General features: G+C 44.6%; 1 protein-coding gene across 1 annotated transcript; it reads right to left on the bottom strand.

Moving 5' to 3' along the window:
- Window positions 1-1,618: 1,618 nt before the first annotated feature.
- On the bottom strand, window positions 1,619-11,172 carry LOC140206987 (uncharacterized). The gene has a single exon (XM_072275304.1). The coding sequence runs from the start codon at window positions 11,072-11,074 to the stop codon at window positions 9,518-9,520; it is 1,557 nt and encodes a 518-aa protein (XP_072131405.1). The 5' UTR covers window positions 11,075-11,172; the 3' UTR covers window positions 1,619-9,517.
- Window positions 11,173-25,470: the final 14,298 nt, after the last annotated feature.

Here is a 25,470-nt window from a genome sequence, read left to right as displayed (position 1 = left end):
CACCACATTGGGGGCAAACACCGGCAGACTGTTGCCCTGCAAGCGGGGCCAATGGTCGGGGCAAAGTGACAATTATTTGTGTTTTGTTGAGATTGTACCGGGAATATGGTGTAAAATCCCGCTCCCCACACTAACACGGGTTATACAGACCAAAGAACAAACTGCCGGAGGAACTCAGTGGGTCGGGCAGCATCTGTGGAGGGAAATGGACCGTCAACATTTCGGGCCGAGACCCTCCCTCTGGACTGAGAGTGGACGGGAAATAGTCCGAGAAAAGAGGTGAGGGGTGGGGATGGGGCAAGAGCTGGGGAGAGAGAGGTGGGTCCAGGTGAGGGGGAGGTGGGAAGGTGGAAATAGTGACAGGGGTGGGAGGTGAGTGGTTGGGGCAACACGGGGCTGCAGAAGATGGAAATTAATTCCATAGAGGGTTAACAGAGAGGTTAGAGAGTATTTGTTATAGAGAGTGCAATGAAGATTCACCAGACTGAACCCTGGAGTGGTGGGGTCATCATATGAAGAAAGATCAAATGCGCTAACACTTTCATTTAGAGAATCGAGGACTGAGAGTTGAACACATTGAAATGCACAACATCATTACCGGTTGAACCAGGGATCCCAGTCTCTGAAAAAGGGGGTGGACTGTCCGGGACTGAGATGAGGGGAAATGTCTCCACTCCGAGGGTGGTGAATGTCTGTAAATTCCCACCACAGAGGGTGGTGAAGACCCAGTGATCGTCCTGACATAAAACAGAGGCCAGCAGATGTGTGGAGACCGGAGGGATCGAAGAAATGAGGATCGGGCAGAAACACGTGACTGAGATGGGAGAGCAGCCGCCATCTTGTTGATGGTTAGAGGGGGTGAATGGCCACCATCTGCTGTTTCAGTGTTACTGTCCAGTGAGGCCGGAGGAATGTGAATGGAAATTAGTGTTTATGAACATAAGACTGATTTAAATGAAACCTGCACATTTCCAGTTTGCATCTGAATTGTGTGTCGGACCGGGATGGAAATCGAGCCCGTGACTCTGTGACCTGGAGGTGGATGGAAAGGGACGGGGAAGATATGGAGTGAAAAACTAAATACGTATCTAGTGTAAATATGGAATAATATGGGAAATGCAGCGGATGGGTCGGGCAGCGTGTGATGGGCGAGGACCAGAGTCACCGGTTCAGGTGGGAGACCCTCCACCCGTTACCTGATCCCGTTTCCTGTTCACATTTTCCCCGCAGATCTGCAGCATCTTCCGGTCACTGCTCTATGTGTCCGTGTAGCTTCATCTTTTGCCCGTTCAGACAAGGCAGTGAGATCTGGATCTGTCACGTCCTCTCGTTGTGGGTGGACAATATGTTTTTGTCTGCAATATTTTCAGCATGTTTCATTCCACTGTTTTTACCTGCTGAAGTGCAGCCAATGTTTCTGGGTGTATGACCCATTTATGTGAGAATTTAGCCTTTTCTATTTATCTGAGCTTCTCAGAAATGTGTGCAGTTTAGTTAAGCTTCACTCCAGAATTTGCAATGCAACAACTCAGTCAGTCAAATAGCTCCACACAATTAAAATAGTTTATTTTTATGTTGTACTACTTACATCATTTAACTATTTAATATGTATGTTCTTATTTTAAATCACAATTGTTAAAATCTATTGTTATGAATTAGGTTCTATTGCTGCTGCAGAGACAACGAATTTCATGACAAATGCCGGTGCTATTAAACCTGATTCTGATATTGATATGGGAGACCCACACCGGTCACCTGATCCCAGTTATCGCAGATCATAATGAGAGATTGAAGCCTTTTCCATTTATTTGCATTCTTCAGAAATTACAACAGTTAAGTTTCCTTCTGTGGCTCCAAAGCAGCTCAGTCTGTCTAATATTTCCACATGATTAAAATAGGGAATTTGTTTATTATCATCACGTACAGTGAAAATCTTGCCTGACCTACCTTCCACACAGATTGATACATTACGACAGTACATTGAGCTGATATATGACAAAACAATAACTGTAACAAAGCATTATGGCTGTAGAGAAAGTGCAGTGCAGATAGACATATGGTGCAGGGTCACGTCAAGTTACACTGTGAGGTCGAGTCCATGTTACCATTCATTTGGCTTACAACCGCAGACAGAAAGCCGTCCTTGAGCCTGGTGGTACGCCCTTTGAGGCATTTGAATCTCTTCCCCGATGGGGGAGCGGGTTTGCAGCAAGGATGTCTAGGTTGTGAGGATCTTTGAGTACATGTCCTGCTTTTGCGAGACAGGGGAAGTGTAGGAAGAGTCCATGGTGGGGAGGCTTGTTTCTCTGATGTTCTCTGCTCTCCAAAGTTCTCTGCAGTTCCTTGCAGTCATGAGCAGAGCAGTAGCCATATGAAGGCGTGAAGTATCAACAAGAAGCTCAGAGACCTCGGCCTTCACCCTGCCCTTGTGTAACTGGATCCTGGACTTCCTGTCAGATCGCCGGCAGGTGGTAAGAGTGGACTCCCTCACCTCTGTCTCTCTGACCCTCAGCACACAAACCCACAGGGTTGTTTCCTTGGCCCTCTCCTTTACTCTCTGTGCACCCATGACTTGTGTCATCACCCACAGCTCCAATCTGCTAATTACATTTGCTGATGACACTACATTGATTGACCTAATCTCAAACAATAACTTTCAATCAATCAAATGCCTCCTGATAAGGCTCGGTCCAAACAAACTTTTCACCCTTCTTCAGGAGATTAGTCAGAGGAAGAGCGATATCTGCAAAGTTCTTACAGAACTTATGATAATATCCAACCATTCCCAGAAATCTTCTAAGAGGCTTCTTACCAGTTGGAATTGGAACTTCAGAAATTGCCTGAACAGGTGCCAACTTGCCTTGACCTACAACATAGCCAAGATAGGTCACAGTGGCATGGCCAAATTCACTCTCAGCTAAAGTTAACTGTAAGGTTGGCCTGGGAAAGCCTGTCAAACAGCTTTTCTACTGCAGAGATATGCTCTTCCCAAATGTCACCCCCTGTGACTAAGTCACCAATATAGGCAACTGCGTGTTCTAACCCTCGAATTACAGAATCAATCATTCTCTGGAATGTTCCTGGAGCATTTTTCATTCCAAGTGGCAAAACATTGTAGTCATACAACCCAGAAGCTGTCACAAATGCAGAAATTTCTCTACCTCTGTCTGTCAATGGAACATACCAATACCCTTTCAACAGATCAATCTTTATAAGAAATTTAGCTTTTCCAACCTTATCAATGCAATCATCCACCCTAGGGATAGAATAGGCATCCGTTTTTGTTACTGCATTTACCTTCCTATAATCAGTGCAAAATCTAACACTACCATCAGGTTTGGGCACTATAACACAGGGTGAGCTCCAATCTGATTTTGAAGGCCTAAAAATACCATTTTTCAGCATATATTCAATTTGTTGCTCAGCCAATTTACACTTTTCTACGTTCATGTGATATGGGTGTTGTTTAATCGGTTTGGCTTGACCAATATCTACGTCGTGTACTGCAACCGTCGTTTGCTTGGGAACACCGGGAAATAAATCTTTAAACTTCAGAATTAATTCCTTCAGCTGTTGTTCTTGCTTTGGCTGCAGATGAGCCAACTTGTTATCAATGTTTTCTAGAACAACCAAGTTCATTAGCCTAACTGGGACCATGTTGGGCTTGTAAAAAGTCTCAGGCTACGTCCACACTAGACAGGATAATTTTGAAAACATCGGTTTGGCATAAAAATAATGATTTTCAAAATACCTCCGTCCACATTAGAATGGATATTTGGGTGAATCTCCTCCTACTGGGCATGCTCAAGACACACGGAAAACAAGCGAAGAAGAAAAGGTGTACTTGGTGCGCGTTTGTCCAGAAACATTTTCTGCAGCCATAGTCTCTTCACCGATGTAAGGGACGACAGCTACAACTAAATGGAATGAGGCTTGTTACTGGGCAAAAGTGACATTTGCTGTTACCTCATTTGTTTGCCTTTACCTTGGCCATGTCTTTGTGTATTATTTTTTCTGTGTTTAACATGTGCAATAGAATGAGTTACTGGGCAAAGGTGATAATTGCATCTATTGACTGTTTGCACAAGCAATACATTAATCACATTACACGAGTGTGGTGGTGGACGAACCCAAGTGCAGAACACGGGCGCGGGGACAGAGTCAGAAGGCATTATCGCCGTAGCAAGCATGGAATCGGTTTCCAGGAGAGTCTTTAGCTGAAGTCTTGGGTTTGGAGAGAATCCAGGAGTGATGCTAGACTTAGAACTAATGGCCCTAAGAACCATGAAATGAGGTTACTCACACCAGAGTCGACCAATGAACTGGCAGCTCCTTGTTGTGATCACAGCGTCTTTAGAACATAGAACATAGAACAGCACAGGCCCTTCGGCCCACAATGTTATGCTGACCCTCAAACCCTGCCTCCCATATAAGCCCCCACCTTAGATTCCTCCATATACCTATCTAGTAGTCTCTTAAACTTCACTAGTGTATCTGCCTCCACCACTGACTCAGGCAGTGCATTCCACACACCAACCACTCTCTGAGTAAAAATACTTCCTCTAATACCCCCCTTGAACTTCCCACCCCCTACCTTAAAGCCATGTCCTCTTGTATTGAGCAGTGGTGCCCTGGGGAAGAGGCGCTGGCTATCCACTTTATCTATTCCTCTTATTATCTTGTACACCTCTATCATGTCTCCTCTCATCCTCCTTCTCTCCAAAGAGTAAAGCCCTAGCTCCCCTAATCTCTGATCATAATGCATACTTTCTAAACCAGGCAGCATCCTGGTAAATCTCCTCTGTACCCTTTCCAATGCTTCCACAGCCTTCCTTTATCCTGCATTTTCTGATGGAAAACAGGTGTGTGTAGGTAGTGGAACCTGGGAATGATTGGAAATTAAACGAGGGGATTGAAGCCCAATTCCTGAGGTAAATAGTAAGGTGGTGGATTGCCAGAAGAGTCCGTGACAAATAAAGCGCCTTGTTAAATGTATAAAACATGTCTGCATCAGTGTTATCTTGTATTTCCATACAATGTTACATTAGGCTGTTACACATCTATTGTAAAAGAAGTACTTGCATAAATAGGTAAACTACCTTCACACAAGCAAGGACAGAAAACAGGGCAAAGTTAGTATACTTATTTATTCAGTAAGCTATGGGTCAAAGTATTAGGTAAGTACATTTCTAACTTTTCTGGCTTCAGTATTGTTGCCGTCTGTTCTGAAATTGTTAGGTTGTGTGGGGGGTTGCATTCAAGAAAACAATTAAATGCCATGCTTCCGCCATTTGTTCCGGCATGTCATGACAGCGTTTTTAAAAATATCTGTTTAGCCCGTCCACGCTGCACTACACAATCGGCGTTTTCAAATTTACACGCTCAGGAGGGCGTTGTACAAAATCTCTGTTTTTGAGGGGGGAAAACACCGTTTCAGTGTGGACAGAGGGTCAAAATGAAGAGAAAAAGCTTTGGTCTATCCAGTCTAGTGTGGATGTAGCCTTAGACGAGTCAATTGTTTCATTCTCAGGGTTGCCAGATTCATATATTTTCACAACACTCACAGATGGTGCCTGTTTGTCCAATAAGGCTTTATCTTTTTATGTGTACCACCTGTGTTAGTTTACGTTGGTTGGGTGTTTTAATTACATAATTCATATCATTACTTTGAAAAACTATTCCATACAGTCCATTGAATATCGCCTGAAGTGGATTTGTCAACATTGGAAATAAGGCAAGCACCTTATCCCCCATCTGGTATTTTCTTTCGCAAGCCCACTTATCAAATCAACACTTCATTTTGTTTTGAGAAATCTTTAAGTTTTGTCTCGCTAGACTACAGGCTTGGTGTACTTTATTTTTGAACTTCAAAACATTGTCTAACAAGTTAACAAGTACATCCCCATCAATCCACTGTTCCTTTAACAAGGCCAAAGTTCCCCTCACTCTATGACAAAATACAAGTCCAAAAGGGCTAAAGCCCAGTAATTCCTGTCCCGACTCTCATACTGCAAACAAAAGCAAATGTATTCCTTCATCCCAGTCTTTTCCATTTTCAACACGGTATGTCTTAATCATTGTTTAGAGGGTAGAATGAAATCTTTCTAAAGCCCCTTGCGATTCCAGATGGTACTCAGACGCTGTAATTTGTTTATCTCCCAGTTCATAATCTACCTGCTGGAACAATCCAGATGTAAAATTACTTCCTTGATCAGACTGGATTTCTTTAGGTAAACCAAATAAAATAAAAAAACTTGGTACGAGCCTTCGCCACAGTTTTAGCTTTAATATTTCTGAGAGGTATTGCCTCCAGGAATCTGGATGCAGTACACATAATAGTTAGCAAACACTGATGGCCAGATTCAGTCTTTGGCAATGGGCTAACACAATCCACTATAACTTTGGAAAAGGGTTCACCGAACGCAGGTATGGGCCGGAGTGGGGCCACTGGGGTGACCTGATTAGGTTTACATCCAACTTGACCAGTGTGACAAGTTCTGCAAAAGAATACAACATCTTTCCTCAAATTAGGCCAGTAAAGTTCTTTCATAATCCTGTTTACAGTTTTATTCACTCTGAAATGGCCACCTCAGGGCATACCGTGGGCCAAAGTTAAAATGTTAGTCCTATAAACTTTAGGGACTACAACTTGGTGAACAACTGCCCATTCCTCACTCACAGGTATAGCAGGCGACCTCCACTTCCTCATTAACACTCCATCCTTGAGATAATAGCCAACTGGTACTTTCTCAATCTCATTATCTGACAGAGCTGTTTCTTTTAAAGCTTCAATATCAGGGTCTCGGTTCTGTTCTGCTATAAACTCCTTCCTAGACAGAGATAAAACGTTCTCATCAGACTTACTACCTGAATCCTGTTGAAACAATGAAGACAGAAAAGTGCCTGACAGGTCATCATGAACTGAATCCCAATTTTTGGCTGACATGGGTATCGGAATCGTGCTGCACAGAACAGCCTGCATTGGCAGACTTTTTAGCCATACTTCAAGTTACTGTGCAGGAAGGATAAACGTTAAAGTCCATCTGTGGGTTATCAGTGGTTGGCTTAGTTGTCAACTGCACTGCAGGAATAACTTCACCATCTGCCAGGTCATTCCCTAACAACAAAGTAACATCTTCCACCAGTAAACTGGAGCATAATCTGATCTTAACAGGTCCTGAAACCAACCCTGACTGTAAAGTTGCCCTGTGCAATGGCACAGAAACCATGCCACCCCCAATGCCTTTAATAAGATTTACCTCACCAATGTCAGTCTCATCACCAAACTTTAGAACACTGTCTAATATAAGTGACTGAGGAGCCCCAGTATCTCGAAGAATTTTCACTGGTACCGGGGTTGACCCTTCCTTTACTAATACAAACGCATCTGACACAAAATGATCAAATCCCTTCTTAACTCGGTCAGACCTCTCAGTCCTTAACTGAGCCTCAACAGAATATTCAGAACCCAGTGGGTTTATCAGTGCTTCAACATATTGATCACAGGCATTTGGGACTGTCTCCTTTTCCTTTTTCTTCTTCAGGATGGAACAATTAGCCATAACATGACCAGTTTTCTTACAATAGTAACAAGTAAGAACAAAATATTTCTACTTCAACTGCTTCCCTCCATCCTTACTCTTGTCACTCATCCCAGCTTAAATTTCTGGTTTACCCTGGTTATCCCTGATACTCTTTTGGAAGCTCTTATTCGGGTAAACTTGTGAGTTAAAGCAAACTCATCTGCTAATCAAGCAGACTCCTGCAAACTGGCAGAATCGTTTTCATCTAAATATGTATTTATGTCATCAGGGACGCACCTTTCAAATTCTTCAATTAAGACCAACTCTTTCAAGCTGTTAAAATGATCATTTACATTCTTAGATGTGTACCAGCGGTCAAAACACACAAACTTCTCATGAGCAAATTCCGTATAATTCTGATTCACAGATTTCCTCAAATTTCTAAACTTTTGCCTGTATGCTTCTGGGACCAACTCGTAAGCTTTGAGCACAGCCTGTTTCACTGTGTCATAATCAGCTGCTTCATCAACTGTCAAAGCAGAATAGGGTTGCTGAGCCTTCCCCTTAATTACACTTTGTAAGAGAATAGGCCAACCCTCTTTTGGCCACTTTACACTCTGAACAAACTTCTCAAATGCAAAGTATTTATCAGCTTCTGCCTCGTCAAATGGAGGTACCAATTTAACTTCCTGACTGGCTTCAAACTTATCACCGAAGTCTAAAGCTAGACCCCTTTTCTGTGATCTCTCTATCTTTTCTAACTCGAACAGCCTCTGTCTTTCTGCTTCTTCTCTCTGCTTTTCTGCCTCTTCAGCCTCAAACTGCCTTTGCCTTTCCACATCCTCCATCTTTAATTTTTCTAACTTGTACTGGAGCTCAAGCTCACTAGGTTTACTTTCAGGAAACAGCTCCAACCCTTTCACTTTAAACACATCCTCAGATACAAAATACTCAGCTATTATCCTCTGCCTCTGTGACCTCCTCATTGTCGATTTCACCTTAGCAAGTTCTAACTTTTTAGCAATTCTCAACAAGTCAATCCTTCTGGCGTACTCTAACGCCTCAGAGGTTGGCGCTTGCAGAAATCTATCGACATCCATTGCTGCTGATTTTCCACACACAAGTAAATCAAAAAGGATTTCCCCAATGAAATTGATAATTAATCAATACACTCCCAATTTTGTTCCTATCCTGGACGCAGACTCCAATTTTGTTACGAACCGTAACATTTTAGAAATGAACCAGCAGCAGTAGACTACACCTGGAATTTGGTTTTGATGTTAAAACCACTATCTTTATTAGTATCTACTTATAATACAGTAACTTCAGAAAGATAAACAAAAGTTAACAGTGTTATGTGTATATATGTGTGTAAATATAACTTCCAGACTATTGAGCTCGGGAGAAACAAGCCTTAGAGTCTTGTGATGGTAAAGTACGAAAATTCAGTTCATCCACGGAATAGGTGATGAGAGAGAGATATTTGTAATCCCGGGTAAATGTCGAGAGAAGGCAATTATGTCGAATTCCACAGGTTCCACGGTGGTAAAATGAGATAACAGTCGCCGTAGATTTTATCCGGCTTTGTTCCAAATCCACTTACAAATTATCACCTAAAGTGACTTGTCACAAGGGGTATCGTCTTCCAGTGAATTACCAGACCACACCCAGGCAAGGGATAACACGTAAGTGGTCTTCACAGGGTACCCCAAATCCGATCCACTCCTATGGATCAAACGAGGTGATAAACACACATTCGATGTTCGCTGAATCGATAATTAACCCACCCTTGTGGGCATAGAAGAGTTCTAAACAGTGACCCTTGGCCACTATTTCCCTTTTTTCAATCCTTCCATTTTTCCTCTGTCTCCGTCTGACTTTGAGTGTCTGCGTCCTTGGTTAAAACCAAACAAGCTGCAAGTCAGACTGATTCACCTTCTTAATCTCGCTCTCTCTCTTAAAATGACAGTCCACAGCAAATGAAACCTCGGGATTCATAACAACGGCCTCTTCCCATTGTGAACTGACTGGTGTGCCAGTAGTTGGGATGATTCAGTGAATCCCTTCCCACATTCTAAGCAGGTGAACAGTTTCTCCCCAGTGTGAACTTGCTGATGTCTCTGTAGGTTGGATGACTGAGTGAATCTCTTCCCACATTCTGAGCAGGTGAATGGCTTCTCCCCATTGTGAACTCGCTGGTGTTTCAAGAGACCAGATGACCAAGTAAATCCCTTCCCACATTCTGAGCAGGTGAACGACCACTCCCCAGTGTGAACTGACTGGTGTGCCAGTAGGTGGGATGACCGAGCGAATCCCTTCCCACAGTCTGAGCAGGTGAACAGCCTCTCCCCTGTGTGAACTCGCTGATGACTCTGTAGGGTGGATGACAGTACAAATCCCTTCCCACAGACTGAGCAGGTGAACAGCTTCTCTCCAGTGTGAACTCGCTGGTGACTCTGTAGGGTGGATGACCGAGTGAATCCCTTCCCACAGAATGAGCAGGTAAACGGCTTCTCCCCAGTGTGAACTCGCTGATGATTCTGTAGGTCGGATGACCGAGTGAATCCCTTCCCACAGACTGAGCAGGTGAACGGCTTCTCCCCAGTGTGAACTCGCTGATGACTCTGTAGGGTGGATGACCGAGTGAATCCATTCCCACATTCTGAGCAGGTGAATGGCTTCTCCCCAGTGTGAACTCGCTGATGACTCTGTAGGATGGATGACAGTGTAAATCCCTTCCCACAGACTGAGCAGGTGAACGGCTTCTTCCCAGTGTGAATTTGCTGGTGACTCTGTAGGGTGGATGACCAAGTGAATCCCTTCCCACAGACTGAGCAGGTGAATGGCTTCTCCCCAGTGTGAACTCGCTGGTGTCTCTGTAGGATGGATGACCGAGTGAATCCCTTCCCACAGTCCGAGCAGGTGAACGGCTTCTCCCCAGTGTGACCTCGCTGATGAATATGTAGGTGGGATGACTGAGTGAATCCCCTCCCACATTCAGAGCAGGTGAACAGCCTCTCCCCAGTGTGAACTTGCTGATGACTCTGTAGGGTGGATGACAGTGTAAATCCCTTCCCACAGACTGAGCAGGCAAATGGCTTCTCCCCAGTGTGAATTTGCTGGTGACTCTGTAGGTTGGATGACCGAGTGAATCCCTTCCCACAGACTGAGCAGGTGAACGGCTTCTCCCCAGTGTGAACTCGCTGATGACTCTGTAGGATGGATGACCGAGTGAATCCCTTCCCACATTCTGAGCAGGTGAATGGCTTCTCCCCAGTGTGACCTCGCTGATGAATCTGTAGGTGGGATAACCGAGTGAATCCCTTCCCACATTCTGGACAGGTGAATGGCCACTCCCCGGTGTGAACTGACTGGTGTGCCAGTAAGTGGGATGACTGAGTGAATCCTCTCCCACAGACTGAGCAGGTGAACAGCTTCTCCCCAGTGTGAACTCGCTGGTGTGTCAGTAAGTGAGATGACAAAGTGAATCCCCTCCCACAGTCCGAGCAGGTGAATGGCCGCTCCCTAGTATGAACTTGCTGGTGTGCCATTAGGTAGACGAGCAAGTGAATCCCTTCCCACAGTCTGAGCAGGTGAACGGCTGCTCCCCAGTGTGAACTGACTGGTGTGTCCACAGGTGGGATGACCAAATGAATCCTTTCTCACACACAGTACAGGTGAATGGCCTTGCCCAGTGTGAACTTGCTGATGGACCTTGAATTGAGATGACCGAGTGAATCCATTCCCACTGTCTGAGCAGGAAGGATGGTTGATTGAATCCCTTGCTCCACTTAAACAGCTAGACAGAGACAGCAAAACTGGTGTGCCATGTTTGAGATCCCTGGAGACAAATTCCTTCTTGTTTTTAACCTGTAAAAAGATTTTAAAAATCCATTAATGGATGTAGGACAACGTTTCAGATGAGGGTACTTGACTTGCCAAGGTTTGATCTAGTATCACACTGTTACAGTGAGGTTGAACCCAAGTTGGAGAGAGAAATCATCTTCTGACTGGCACTGTGCTGGTATCTGGAATGACCATCAATTCCCTGATGCTCTTCCTGTCTCACTGGATTGCAGTGCTTTAAAAGCGATAGAGAGGGGGCAGAAAGGGGAGGAGGGGTGGCATTACAGGTCTGGGATACTATTACAGCTACGGAAAGTGTAGGTAATGTAGCAGGATCCTCTTTTGAGTCAGTATGGGTTCAAGTCAGGAACAGGAAGGGAGCAGTTACTCTGTCGGGGGTATTCTATAGGCCCCCTGGTAGCAGCAGAGATACAGAGGAACAGATTGGGAAGCAGATTTTGGGAAGGTGCAAAAATAACAGGGTTGTTATCATGGGTGACTTTAACTTCCCTAATATTGATTGGCACCTGATTAGTTCCAAGGGTTTAGATGGGGCAGAGTTTGATAAGTGTGTCCAGGACAGATTCCTGTCACAGCATGTGGACAGGCCAACTAAGGGGAATGCCATACTAGATCTAAACCTAGGTAATGAACTGGGTCAGTTTAGAAATCTCTCAGTGGGTGAGCATCTGGGGTTCAGTGACCACCACTCCCTGGCATTTAGCATTATTATGGAAAAGGATAGAATCAGAGAGGACAGGAAAATTTTTAATTTGGGGATGGGCAAATTATGAGACTATAAGGCTGGAACTTGTGGGAGTGAATTGGGATGATGTTTTTGCAGGGAAATATACTATGGACATGTGGTCAACGTTTAGAGATCTCTTGCAGGATGTTAGGGATAAATTTGTCCCAGTGAGGAAGATAAAGAATGGTAGGATGAAGGAACCATGGCTGACAAGTGAGGTGGAAAATCTAGTCAGGTGGAAGAAGGCAGCATACATGAGGTTTAGGAAGTAAGGATCAGATGGGTCTATTGAGGAATATAGGGAAGCAAGAAAGGAGATTAAGAAGGGGCTGAGAAGAGCAAGAAGGGGGCATGAGAAGGCTTTGGCGAGTAGGGTAAAGGAAAACCCCAAGGCATTCTTCAATTATGTGAAGAACAAAAGGATGACAGGAGTGAAGGTAGGACCGATTAGAGATAAAGGTGGGAAGATGTGCCTGGAGGCTGTGGAAGTGAGCGAGGTCCTCAATGAATACTTCTCTTCAGTATTCACCAATGAGAGGGAACTTGATGATGGTGAGGACAATATGAGTGAGGTTGATATTCTGGAGCATGTTGATATTAAGGGAGAGGAGGTGTTGGAGTTGTTAAAATACTTTAGGATGGATAAGTCCCCGGGGCTTGACGGAATATTCCCCAGGCTGCTCCATGAGGCAAGGGAAGAGATTGCTGAGCCTCTGGCTAGGATCTTTATGTTTTCGTTGTCCATGGGAATGGTACCAGACGATTGGAGGGAGGCGAATGTTGTCCCTTGTTCAAAAGAGGTAGTAGGGGTACTCCGGGTAATTATTGACCAGTGAGCCTTACATTTGTGGTGGGAAAGCTGTTCGAAAAGATTCTTAGAGATAGGATCTATGGGCACTTAGAGAATCATGGTCTGATCAGGGACAGTCAGCATGGCTTTGTGAAGGGCAGATCATGTCTAACAAGCCTGATAGAGTTCTTTGAGGAGGTGACCAGGCATATAGATGAGGCTATTGCAGTGGATGTGATCTATATGGATTTTAGTAAGGCATTTGACAAGGTTCCACATGGTAGGCTTATTCAGAAAGTCAGAAGGCATGGGATCCAGGGAAGTTTGGCCAGATGGATTCAGAATTGGCTCGCTTGCAGAAAGCAGAAGGTCGTGGTGGAGGGAGTACATTCAGATTGGAGGATTGTGACTAGTGGTGTCCCACAAGGATCTGTTCTGGGACCTCTACTTTTCGTGATTTTTATTAACGACCTGGATGTGGGGGTAGAGGGGTGGATTGGCAAGTTTGCAGACCACACAAAGGTTGGTGGTGTTATAGGTAGTGTAGAGGATTATTGAAGATTGCAGAGAGACATTGATAGGATGCAAAAGTGGGCTGAGAAGTGGCAGATGGACTTCAACCCGGAGAAGTGTGAGGTGGTACACCTTGGAAGGAGAAACTCCAAGGCAGAGTACAAAGTAAATGGCAGGATACTTGGTAGTGTGGAGGAGTAGAGGGATCTAGGGGTACATGTCCACAGATCCCTGAAAGTTGCTTCACAGGTAGATAGGTCAGTTAAGAAAACTTATGGGGTGTTAGCTTTCATAAGTCGAGGGATAGAGTTTAAGAGTCACGGTGTAATGATGCAGCTCTATAAAACTCTGGTTTGGCCACAAGTGGAGCACTGTGTCCAGTTCTGGTCACCTCACTATAGGAAGGATGTGGAAGCATTGGAAAGGATACAGAGGAGATTAACCAGGATGCTGCCTGGTTTAGAGAGTATGCATCATGATCAGAGATTAAGGGAGCTAGTGCTTTACTCTTTGAAGAGAAGGAGGATGAGAGGAGACATGATAGATGCATACAAGATAATAAGAGGAATAGATAGGGTGGATAGCCAGCGCCTCTTCCCCAGGGCACCACTGCTCAATACAAGAGGACATGGCTTTAAGGTAAGGGGTGGGAAGTTCACGGGGGATATTAGAGGAAGGTTTTTTTACTCAGAGAGTGGTTGGTGCGTGGAATGCACTGCCTGAGTCAGTGGTGGAGGCAGATACACTCGTGAAGTTTAAGAGACGACTAGACAGGTATATGGAGGAATTTAAGGTGGGGGGTTATATGGGAGGTTGGGTTCGAGGGTTGGCATAACATTGTGGGCCGAAGGGCCTGTAATGTGCTGTACTATTCTATGTCGATATCTATGTCTCTATAAGAATGGGGCATTTCTGCCGTCTCCAATTTGTGACCTGGCTCAGTTTGACTCTCTCCATTGCTATTATTCCCTGTTCCCACTGAGCTGCATGGGCGCCTGGCCCCACAGTAACCGAAACACTCTCACACAAATAGCCTTTGTTGACGTGCAGCTGGGATTTTCTTTTATGTACTGTTAATTTAAAGTGCCACAGTTTTAACACCATGTAAAAAATTCCTGCTGAGATGAATGGTTGGTCCGCACAGCTGTTAAAAGGACTTAATGTGAATTTTTGGATTATTTCAGGTTCTTCTCACAGTCATGGAAAATTAAAACACAAAAACAGGCCCTTTGAGGCATCTGGTTTGTGCTGAACTATTTAAACCAGCGGTCCCCAACCACCGGGCCGTGGACCGGAACCAGGCCGCAGAGCATGCTCTACCGGGCCGCGAGGAAACGATATGATTTGGCGATAGGAGTCAGCTGCACCTTTCCTCGTTCCCCGTCACGTCCACTGTTGAGCCATTATGCACGTGAGGTCATTCCCCACGCGTCACCCATGTCAGCGCGGGAAGGAGATCAACTCCTCGAGCTTGCAAATGATGGCGGGCTGATGTTTGATGTAACATCTCTGCTGGCATTCTGGATCAAAGTCAAGGCTGAATATCCTGAGATGGCCACAAAAGCACTGAAAACGTTGCTTCCATTTCCAATGTATCTCTGCAATGAATGCAATGAAAACTAAACTGCGGAATATACTGGACATTAGGAATCTCCTTCGAGTATTGCTGTCTCCCATCACCCATCGATAGGACCATCTTGTTGCAGGAAAACAAGCCCAGGGCTCCCACTGATTCAGTGATATTGGTGTGTTGCAATGATTTTATATGTTCATACAGGGAAAATATGTGCTGCGTGTTTAATATCCAAACAATACTTAAAATGTTATGATGCTATTGACTTATACAACTATATAACAATTACAGCACAGAAACAGGCCATCTCTGCCCTTCTAGTCCGTGCTGAACGCTTACTCTCACCTAATCCCACCGACCTGCACTCAGCCCATAACCCTCCACTCCTTTCCTGTCCATATACCTATCCAATTCTTTCTTTAAATGATAATATCGAACCTGCCTCTACCACTTCTACTGGAAGTTCGTTCAACATTCACTTCAAGCTCCCCTGTCCTCCCCTGATAATTGACTTATCACTATATTCATGCAAGGAAAATATGCGCTGTGTGTTTAAAATTAAAATCGTTAGATAAACCCTTTTAGAAACAAAATTGAGTGTATTAGCTAATTATCATCTATATTCTGGTCGTGATTAACACACCCCCACCCCCGAGCAGAATCACCAAAAACGATTTGTAGAAAGAAATCGTACACGCGTGCGCAAGTTATGCATGCACACTGGTGCCCGCGCAAGGCTTCATGGTCATTGTAGTCTTTTCAGTGAAAACCCAGCGTATTTGACTGCTACTCGTCTGTTGACAACCCTACCCGCACCCCCCCCCACCCCCCCACCGGTCAGCCGATCCGCAAGAATATTGTCAATATGAAACTGGTCCGCAATGCACAAAAGGTTGGGGACCCCTGATTTAAGCTTTCTATTCCCTTATCCCTACCATCCAGGTACCTACACAAACCTCTTAAATGTTGAAAACAAACTTGCATGCACCACTTGTGCTGGCTGCTCATTCCACACTCAGATGACCATCTGTGTGAAGAAGTTTCCCCTCATGTTCCCGTTAACGTTTAACCTTTCACCCTTAACCCATGGCCTCTGGTTGTAGTCCCACCCAATCTCAGTGGAGAAAGCCAGCTTGCATTTACCCTATCTATAACCCACCATCACAATCAAATCTCCCCTCAATCTTCTGCATTCCAAGGAATAAAGTCCTGACCTGTTCAATGTTTCCTTTTAACCCAAGTCTTCCAGACCTGGCAACATCCTTGTGAATTTTCTCTGAACCTCTTTCACATCTTTCCTGTAGGTTGGTGACCAAAACTGCAAAGAATACTCCAAATTAGGCCTCAACAATGTCTTATACAAGTCAACATAACATCCATCTTTTGTTGTCAGTACTTTGGTTCATGAAGGTCAATGGGCTGAAATCTTTCTTTTCGCCTCTATCTAACTGTGATACCACTTTCTGTCAATTAAGGACTTGTACTCCCAGGTCCCTTTCTTCTACAACACTGCTCCGTACCTGACCAGTCACTGTGAAAGTCCTCCCTTGGTCGGTCATACCAAAGTGCAACTATTCACACTTGTCTGCTTTAAATTCCATTTTCCAGTTCTCAAACCATTTTCCCAGCTGGTCCAGATCTCACTTCGCCATGATAGTCTTCCTTGCTGTCCGCTACACCACCAATCTTGTTGTCATCCACAAATTTGTTTATTCCAGCTAACCATGTTATCTTCCAGATATCTGAGATAGATGACAAACAGCAACAGATCCAGCACTGATCCCTGTGGCACACCACTAGTCACAGGCCTCCAGTCAGAGAGGCAGCCATCTGCTACCACAGTCTGGCTTCTCCCAAAGACAGTGTCTCATTCAATCTACTCTCTCATCTTGAATGCTGAGTGACTGAACCTTCTAGACCAACCTCCAACATTAGACTTTGTCAAGTGCTTTGCTAAAGTCCACGTAGACAAAATCCACTGCATTGCCTTCATCCACTTTACTGATAACTTCCTCGAGAGACTCTATAAGATTGGTTAGACATGACCTACCATGCACAAAGCCATGCTGCCGATCCTTAATCAGTCCACATCTATCCAAATACTTATATATCTGGTTCCTGCACATACGTTCCAATAACTTTCCCCCTACTGATGTCAAGCTCACCGACATACAATATTTTACTTTATTTTTAGAGCCTTTCTTGAAAAGTGGAAAAACATTGGCTGTCTTCCAATCCTCCAGCACCTCCCTTGTCACTTGGAATGATTTAAATATCTGTGCTTGTGCCCCGACAATTTCTGCACTTGTCTTCCCCGGGGTCTTAGGGAACAACTTGTCAGGCCCTGGGGATTTATCCACGCTAATTTGCCTAAAGACAGCAAACACCTCCACCTCTTTAATCTGTACAGGGTCCATGAAGTTGATGCTGCTTTGCCTCACTTCTATAGACTGTGTCCGTCTCCCATGTAATTATGGATGCAAACAAAAATCTCCCCCATCTATTTTGTCTCCTCATATGGATTACCATTCTGATCTTCCAGAGGATTAACTTTTTCCCTTGCAATCTTTTCGCTCTTAACAAATCTGCAGAATCCCTGAGGATTCTCCTCCACCTTGTCTGCTGAGACAATCTCATGCCTTCTTTATTTCTTTCATAAGTGTTCACTTCAATTTCCTGTATTTCATAACCACACCTGGAGTACTGTGTGCAGTTTTGGTCTCCAAATTTGAGAAAGGACATTCTTCCTATTGAGGGAGTGCAGCGTAGGTTCACAAGGTTAATTCGCGGGATGGCGGGACTGTCATATGTCGAAAGATTGGAGCAACTGGGCTTGTATACTCTGGAATTTAGAGGATCTTATTGAAACATATAAGATTATTAAGGGATTAGGCACGCTCGAGGCAGGAAGCATGTTCCCACTGATGGGTGAGTCGACAACTAGAGGCCATAGTTTAAGAATAAGGGGTAGGCCATTTAGAATGGAGTTCAGGAAAAGCTTTTTCACCCAGAGAGTGGTGGATATATGGAATGCTCTGCCCCAGAAGGCTGTGGAGGCCAAGTCTCTGGATGCTTTCAAGAAAGAGATGGATAGAGCTCTTAAAGATAGCGGAATCAAAGGTTATGGGGACAAGGCAGGAACTGGATACTGATAGTGGATGATCAGCCATGATCACAGTGAATGGAGGTGCTGGCTCAAAGGGCCGAATGGCCTACTCCTGCACCTATTGTCTATTGTCTATAAATACCTCATTTGTTCCTGTCTGCCTGTACCTGGTATGCGCTTCCTTTTTATTGATCTGGGAGACGAAAGTCAAAGGGGTGATGGAGCTGCATGGTGGGAGGTTGGGGGGGGAGGTGTCAAAATAAATTTGCAGGGCGAATGGGAGCCTGAATAACAGAACAGAGAGTGGAGGGGTTTTGAGACAGATGTTGTTCAGACCTCAGGAAACATTTGGAAAATTTGGACCATTTGGAAAAGCTCTTTACTGAAATGGTCATGAGAGTGTAGAATTAGACGTCAGCACAAGTGGTGAGTATGAGCTCAATTTCACAATTAAGAGAAGTTTGATAGGTACCTTGATGGCAGCGGTATGGAGGGTGATGGTCCTGGTGCAGGTAGTGGCATTAGACAGCTTAAATGTTTTTTCAGCATTGACTAGATGGGCCAAATAGCCTGTTTCCGTACTGAACTTTTCCATGTTTCTATGACAGAGAAGCCGGCCAGACTTGTTTGGAAGAGAAAGGTAAGAGTGATGACGGAGCAGCAATGGCTGGAGATTCTGGGAGCAATTCGGAAGCTGAGTGATCGATACTTCCGAATGAAGTGGAAGCATTGGAAAGGCAGGAGGACACAACCGTGGCTAAACTGAGAAGCCAAAGCCGACATAAAAGTCAAAGAGAGGGCAAACAAAGGAGCAAAAAGTGTTGGGAAGTTTTTAGAATCCAACAGAAGATGACTAAAAATAAAGTCAGACGAGCTCAGTGTGTGGAATTTTGATATTGCAGTCATTAATGTGTTTTGGTAGCACCCAAAAGTCTGAGGCATTTGCAGGTACAAAATATCTGGGGCCTCAATATCTCTTCAAAACCAAGGTTCCCTGCACCAGTTACCTTTCAACTTTTATTTTGGCAGGCACATGCAAACTCTACATCCTCAAAATGTCACTTCTGTAGCCTCCCACCCACAAGTACTACTTTGCCAGAAAACAGCCTGTCCCAAATCACACTTGTCAGATCCTTTCTGATACCATCAAAATTGACCATTCTCCAATTTAAAATCTCAACCCATGGTCCAGACCTCTCTTTTTCCATATTTACTTGGAATCTCATGGCATTGTGATCACTGATTTCTGTCTCCAGCCCTGGATCATTTCCTAACAGCTTATTGCACACTTCTACATTGGGAATTCTATATACTGATTAAGGGCACATTTGACAAACTCTACCCCATCTAGTCCTTTTACAGTATGGAAGTCCCAGTCAATATATGGAAAGTTAAAATCACTTACTGAATCAACCTTTGTTTCTGGCATAGTCTGCGATCTCTCTACAAGTTTGTTCCTCTAAATCACTCAGACTGTTGGGTGCAACCAAGTCCCGATAATAGCTACAATATGATAATTCCCTGTCCTGAGCTCATCTGGTTTCCTACGATGCTTCTTGCATTGTGATATACTCAGCTCAGCACATTCATCACATCATGCTCAAACATTTGATTGCTGACTCTATCTGATGTCTGAACAACATCTGACTGGTGTCAAGAAAACAAACTCTCCCTCATTGTCACAAAAACAAAGGAGCTGATTGTGGACGACAGGAGGAATGGAGACAGGCTAACCCCTATTGACATCAATGGATCTGGGGTTGAGAGGGTGAACAGCTTAAAGTTCCTCGGCATAAACATCACCAAGGATCTCACATGGTCTCTACATACCGGCTGTGTTGTGAAAAGAGCACAACAGCTCCTCTTTCACCTCAGATGGTTGAAGAAGTCTGGGATGGGGCCTGAAATTCTAAGGACTTTCTACAGGAACACAATTGAGTGCATCCTGACTGGCTGCATCACTGCCTGATATGGGAACTGTACTTCCCTTAATCGCAGGAACCTGCAGAGAGTGGTGCGGACAGCTGAGCACATCTATAGATGTGAACTTCCCACTATTCAGGACACTTACAGATACAGGTGTGTAAAAAGGGCCCAAAGGATATTGGGGACACAATTCATCACGACCACAAACTGTTCCTGCTGCTACCATCCAGGAAACGGTACCATAGCAAAAGGACCAACAGGCTCCGGGACATCACCAAGCCATCAGACTGATTAATTCATGCTGATACAATTGCACTTCTGTGTTATATTGACTGCCCTATGTCAAACTATTTATTATAAATTACTATAAATTACATATTGAACATTTAGATGGAGACATAAAGATTTCTACTCCTCATATATATGAAGGATGCATGTAATAAAGTCAATTGAATTCAATTCACCATCGACACGATCTGTTTTGTCATGCTGGCTCCCATTTCCCCTTCAACTTATTTTAACTTCATCACCATCTCCCCACACACTAGCACTAGTGAGCCTTACCACTAGGATATTAGTCCCTTCTTGTTCTGTTCCCCGAACTAATGAATCCCCTATCACCCCTTTGACCTTTCTCTGCCAGGCAATTCCTCCCCCAGCATTTTCTAAAGTGGTCCACCTGTTGTTGTGCGGGATAGCATCAAGAGTACTCTGCGATGCTATTTAACGTCATTCCCCTTCCTGACTCTCACCCAGTTTCCTGTGTCCTGCACCTTGGGTGTAACTCACCCCTCTTCATGTCATATCTATCACACCCTCCAACTCCTGGATGATCCGGAATTCCTCCACTTCAAGTTCCAACTCCTTAAAGTGCAGGGTTACAAGCTGCAGCTGAATGCACATCTTGTAGGTGAGGGCATCAGGGATACCGGGTTCAAGCCAAAGAGCCTAGGGAAGAGCCTGGGTTCTTTGCCTACACCTTGACGAAACAAGCATCCAGCACCAAGGGAGACTGGCAAGACTTGGCCGTGGGCCAACTGCGATACTGGAAGGAGTCTGAGGTGAAGACGTGACATCTGGTAAGGCACACTTTTAATATTGACCGAACCCAAGGCGTTGTACCCCATCTCTGGGCAATTTCACCCCCGCTATCCGGATCACCTTGAGAGAAGGACAGACTCTCCCACCCATTCCGCAATAGCCTCTCAATCCTGAGGCAATATTTTATGAGGATGCAAGCTGTTTGTGAATCCAGCAGGATATTCTGGCTATGCGATAGTGATGGACAGTGAGATAGTTGTGCAGGCCTCTTTTGAAGCAGCTGTCTTCATCCAGAAGGCTGAGCTGTTTGCTCTGACTCGTGCCTGTATCCCAGCAACAGACAAAAGTGCGAACGTTTACACAGACTCCCGTTATGCATTTGGAGTTGTACATGACTATGGGCCAACTAACCAAAAATGTCCAAGCATTACATTCACAGGTATGGCAGGCTTACAAGGAAGAGAACTACCCTACAGAGAGGAGGGACTATCCCACCATAGGATCTGGGAATTTTGTCCTGATCAAGAACTGGGATTGAGGGAAACTCGGACCTCGGTGGAGAGGACCATATCTGGAGTTACTGACCACTCCCACGGCTGTGAAACGGAAGGGGCAATCTCAGTGGATACATCAAACAGACAACAAATGTGTTACTGAAGGAACTGAGTCGAAGGACTCTCTCAGACTAAAGGAAAATGTATTAGTTGATAGTGGTGTTCGTGTTTATGTCTTTGAGAGGGTTCACCCCAGCATCCAGGGGCTCCCATGTTAATAACTTTCTGTTGCTCTGTCACACCTATGCCAAACAGATAGAACTGGGGGCCTGCTAGGTTTGTGCCGAAATTCCCCAGCATGGTAAAACTATGATTCCAATGTTAGTAATCCCGCTCAACCAGAGTGAGGAACTCCCAGCATGGGCTTTCTCAAATAGCACCCGGAGAAGTGAGGTGAGGAACTGTGGTTCAGTCAGAGATGACTGTGGCTGTCAGTGTTTTGAGGGATGGTGTCTCAGGCCCCCACCAAACAGAACTTCCTGTACTGGGAAACATGCATCCTGGCCATACTTGCAGGTGCCCAGCAGCGGAGAAGAATAACTGAGACTGAGCGATTTTGGATGATCGCTTTTCTCTCCTATAGAGTAGCCAGGAATTCATGAGAGATAATCAATTTGGCTACAGCACTTGAGGAGCTGGCCACAATACTGCAGGGGCCCTGACAGAAACACAGGCCCAAGTAACAGAAATATCCACTGAAATGATTGCAATCCGGCAAACAGTCCCACAGAATCATATGGCTTTAGATTTTATCCTGGCTGAGAAAGGGGGAACCTGTGCTATTATTGACACAGAATGCTGCACCTATATCCCTCATGAATCTACTAACATTACATCCCTCTCCGAGCACACTGCCAAGGAGACTGACAGCATCAAGAGAGTAGGGCAGGATTTACACGGGTTCACCGAAGGGTCGAAATGGTGGTCTTCGAAGGCCTGTTCTGTAATATGTGGGGCATGATATTGCATTATGGCTTAATAGTTGTCGATATCATTGTTATAATTACCGTTGTATGCTGTTTTTACCCACTGATAAGTCAATGCTGTACTCAGTTGCTTTCTCTGTAAAAAAATTACTGCTTTGTTGATCATGTAATGATCAAAATGAGGGAATGGTAAAGTATGTAAAAGGGTTAACGCTTTGCTAAACAATCACCTGTTCTTCTGAAAGAAACTGCTGATGACAAACAGATGTGCTAAGCCATGCTGAGCCATATTTCTTCTTGAGGGTAGCTAGCTAGGGTTTCAGGATGCTTATCTCCTTGTGCAGTCATGCATAGAGATAGGACAGCTTCAGTCTGTTCTGTATGTGTAAGCCATTATGACAATTTGTAATTTGCCTTTAGGGGCTGTCCTGTAGTAAATAACTTTTGCTCCAGCCTGTCTTGTGTTTGGGGTATCTGGACGGATATACCTGTGGTGTAAGGGGAATTGTTAGTCAGTTAATGGATTGGGCGGGAACAGTCATAGACTGTTCCTGTTTGAGTGACTAACTGAGTAAGCCCCGGGTGCTTGGAATAAAGAGTTTGTACTTATACAGTCTCTAAGTGACTTTATCCGGATTACACTTCCACAGAATGGGAGTGGTTTTAAAGGGCTGGGCTGGGCTGCTGGAAGCACATTATCAGACCTGGAATGATTGCAACTGGGTCTGACTGAGGCATAACTTCTTCTGGGCACATTCAGTCTCACTCCAACTATTTCCTACCTTCCTTTGTACAGCTATGTAATGTCTAAAGGACCAGTGTTTGAGTAAATGAGACTCACCAAACTTTCTCCTGACTGAATCACTGGAATCTCCGAGTCAGGTGGGTCCTCTCCAGTTAATGCTCTCAATCCTCGGGCTGGTTCTCTTGTTGCTGTTCCCTCATCTTCAGTCGTGGTTTGCTTCCAGTTGGGGTTTTTCTTCCAATGAATCTCTCACTGCAGGTCTATCTTTAACATGAAAGATAATGAAGCACATTAACAATACAAAGAAGCAAACATTTCTGCTTAATGTTACTAAGAACAAAACTCCCTGAAAATGAAACGTTGAAGGCAGATATAATGATCTCAGTGAACAATCTTTTATTGTCCCTCACATGTCACAAAATGCTATGGGATAAGAAGGAGCCATCATTCAGTCATGGTAAGACATAAGACACAGGAACAGAATTAGGTGATTGGATCCATCTGGTCTGCCCCACCACTCAACCATGGCTGATTTTTTTTCCAACACTATATTCATGCCTTCCATCTGTAACCCTGAAGCTACTTCGTAATCATGAATACATTAATCTCTGTCATAAATATACACAAATGGCAGCCTCAACCAACCTCTGCGGCAACAAATTCCACAGATCAGACATCTTTTGGTCAAATTTTTTTCTCATCTCCGTTTTAAAGGGAAGCATCTTTGTTCTGAGACTGCTGTCAGACCACAGACGCTCCATCTAATGGAAATATCCTCTCCATGTCCACTGTATCCAGGCTTTTCAGCATTTAGTAGGTTTACTTAACCATATGTTCCTCCACCGCCCCCCCCACCCCCCGTCCCTCTGAACTCCATTGAGCACAGGTCCAGAACCATCAAATGCTCCTCATACATAAAGCTGATCATTCCTGAGATTATTCTTGTAAACCTCGCTAGCAACAACTGTACTGAACACATTACCAGGAAGAACAGACAGATTGGTACGAGGATAATTTACAGGGAAAAGTTGTGCTTTCTTTACTGTTCTACTGTCACAGAACGAGCCAGTTCCATTTCCAGGTTAAAACAGGTTCATTTCAGGAATTATAAACCATTCCAGGGTGAATGTAATAGAAAGACACTGGAATTTCCAGAAACACACAGCTGGTGAGGAACAACCGTGGGGAGAGGAACAAACTTTACAATTCAGGTTAATAACATTTTATCAGAATGACTTCAAACATTTTCTGCTTTTAGTGCAGATCTTCAGCAACTTGAGATTCTGCTTGATTTCCACCGAGTCACAGAGAGGTGACAGTGAGTTGTGGGGGGGGCGGTGTGGGTGGGATTTCCAAACACAGTTTGAACACCAAATTCACGGGTCTATTTCTACTGTTGTAAACATGAAATAGCCCATTTACCCATGGACTCTCCCTTTGAGGATGGAATGGGAGCTCATCCTCTCCTCAGATTAGCAGTCATTGCTTCCAAAGGAACTCCAGAAACAAGCATCTGATCCCAGACCAGAAATACTCACTCAACACCTCATAAGCCCAAGCAGCTCGATCCCCAGGCCCATTTTACCTGGATCAAAAACTGTGATATCCCAGGACCCAACCTCACAGAGTCACACAGCTGAACCTGCCACTCACTGACCCTGAGAGTCTCACACATCATCCCCACATTTCACACTGGGTAGTGCAATCCAGGATTTCCCCACAACCAATGTCCAGCTGCTCAAAATTTCTGCTTCACTGCAGAAGGATGACCATCCAGCCCCACCTGTAGAAGCACTAACCAAAGTCAAAACCAAAACACCGACAGTTCCATATGCCTGGAAAGCTGATCACAGGATTATAGCCCAAGCACCAACTCTCCCAGTACTCTTTGCTGCCAGTAAAATACTGCAGTGTGTCAGCCAGTCACAGTTCAAACACTAGCAATCCCACACCAATGCACAACAGAACTGGAACCTGATGACCCTCTGGCATTCCAGCTAACAAAAACTGATTCTGGGAGTAACTCATCAAGCCCTAATGTGCAAAGGAACACTTCACAATCAAGACAAAGGTTAGAAGAAAGATTGCTGATATATAACACTGAGGAGGTGGGACACAGGGTGGACTGAGGTTGACCCAGATGGTTGATGCATATCACTGAACCAGGGCAGGTGGGGTT

The sequence above is a fragment of the Mobula birostris genome, chromosome 13, assembly GCF_030028105.1.
Source record: "Mobula birostris isolate sMobBir1 chromosome 13, sMobBir1.hap1, whole genome shotgun sequence".
In the NCBI taxonomy this organism is placed as follows: Eukaryota; Metazoa; Chordata; class Chondrichthyes; order Myliobatiformes; family Myliobatidae; genus Mobula; species Mobula birostris.
Note: the sequence above shows the minus strand (reverse complement) of the source record. Positions and strands in the feature narration are given on the sequence as shown.

Excerpts from the sequence above, each read along its gene's own strand:
- LOC140206987 (XM_072275304.1), bottom strand. The coding sequence starts at position 11,074 with ATGGCACACCAGCAAGTTCATACTAGGGAGCGGCCATTCACCTGCTCG.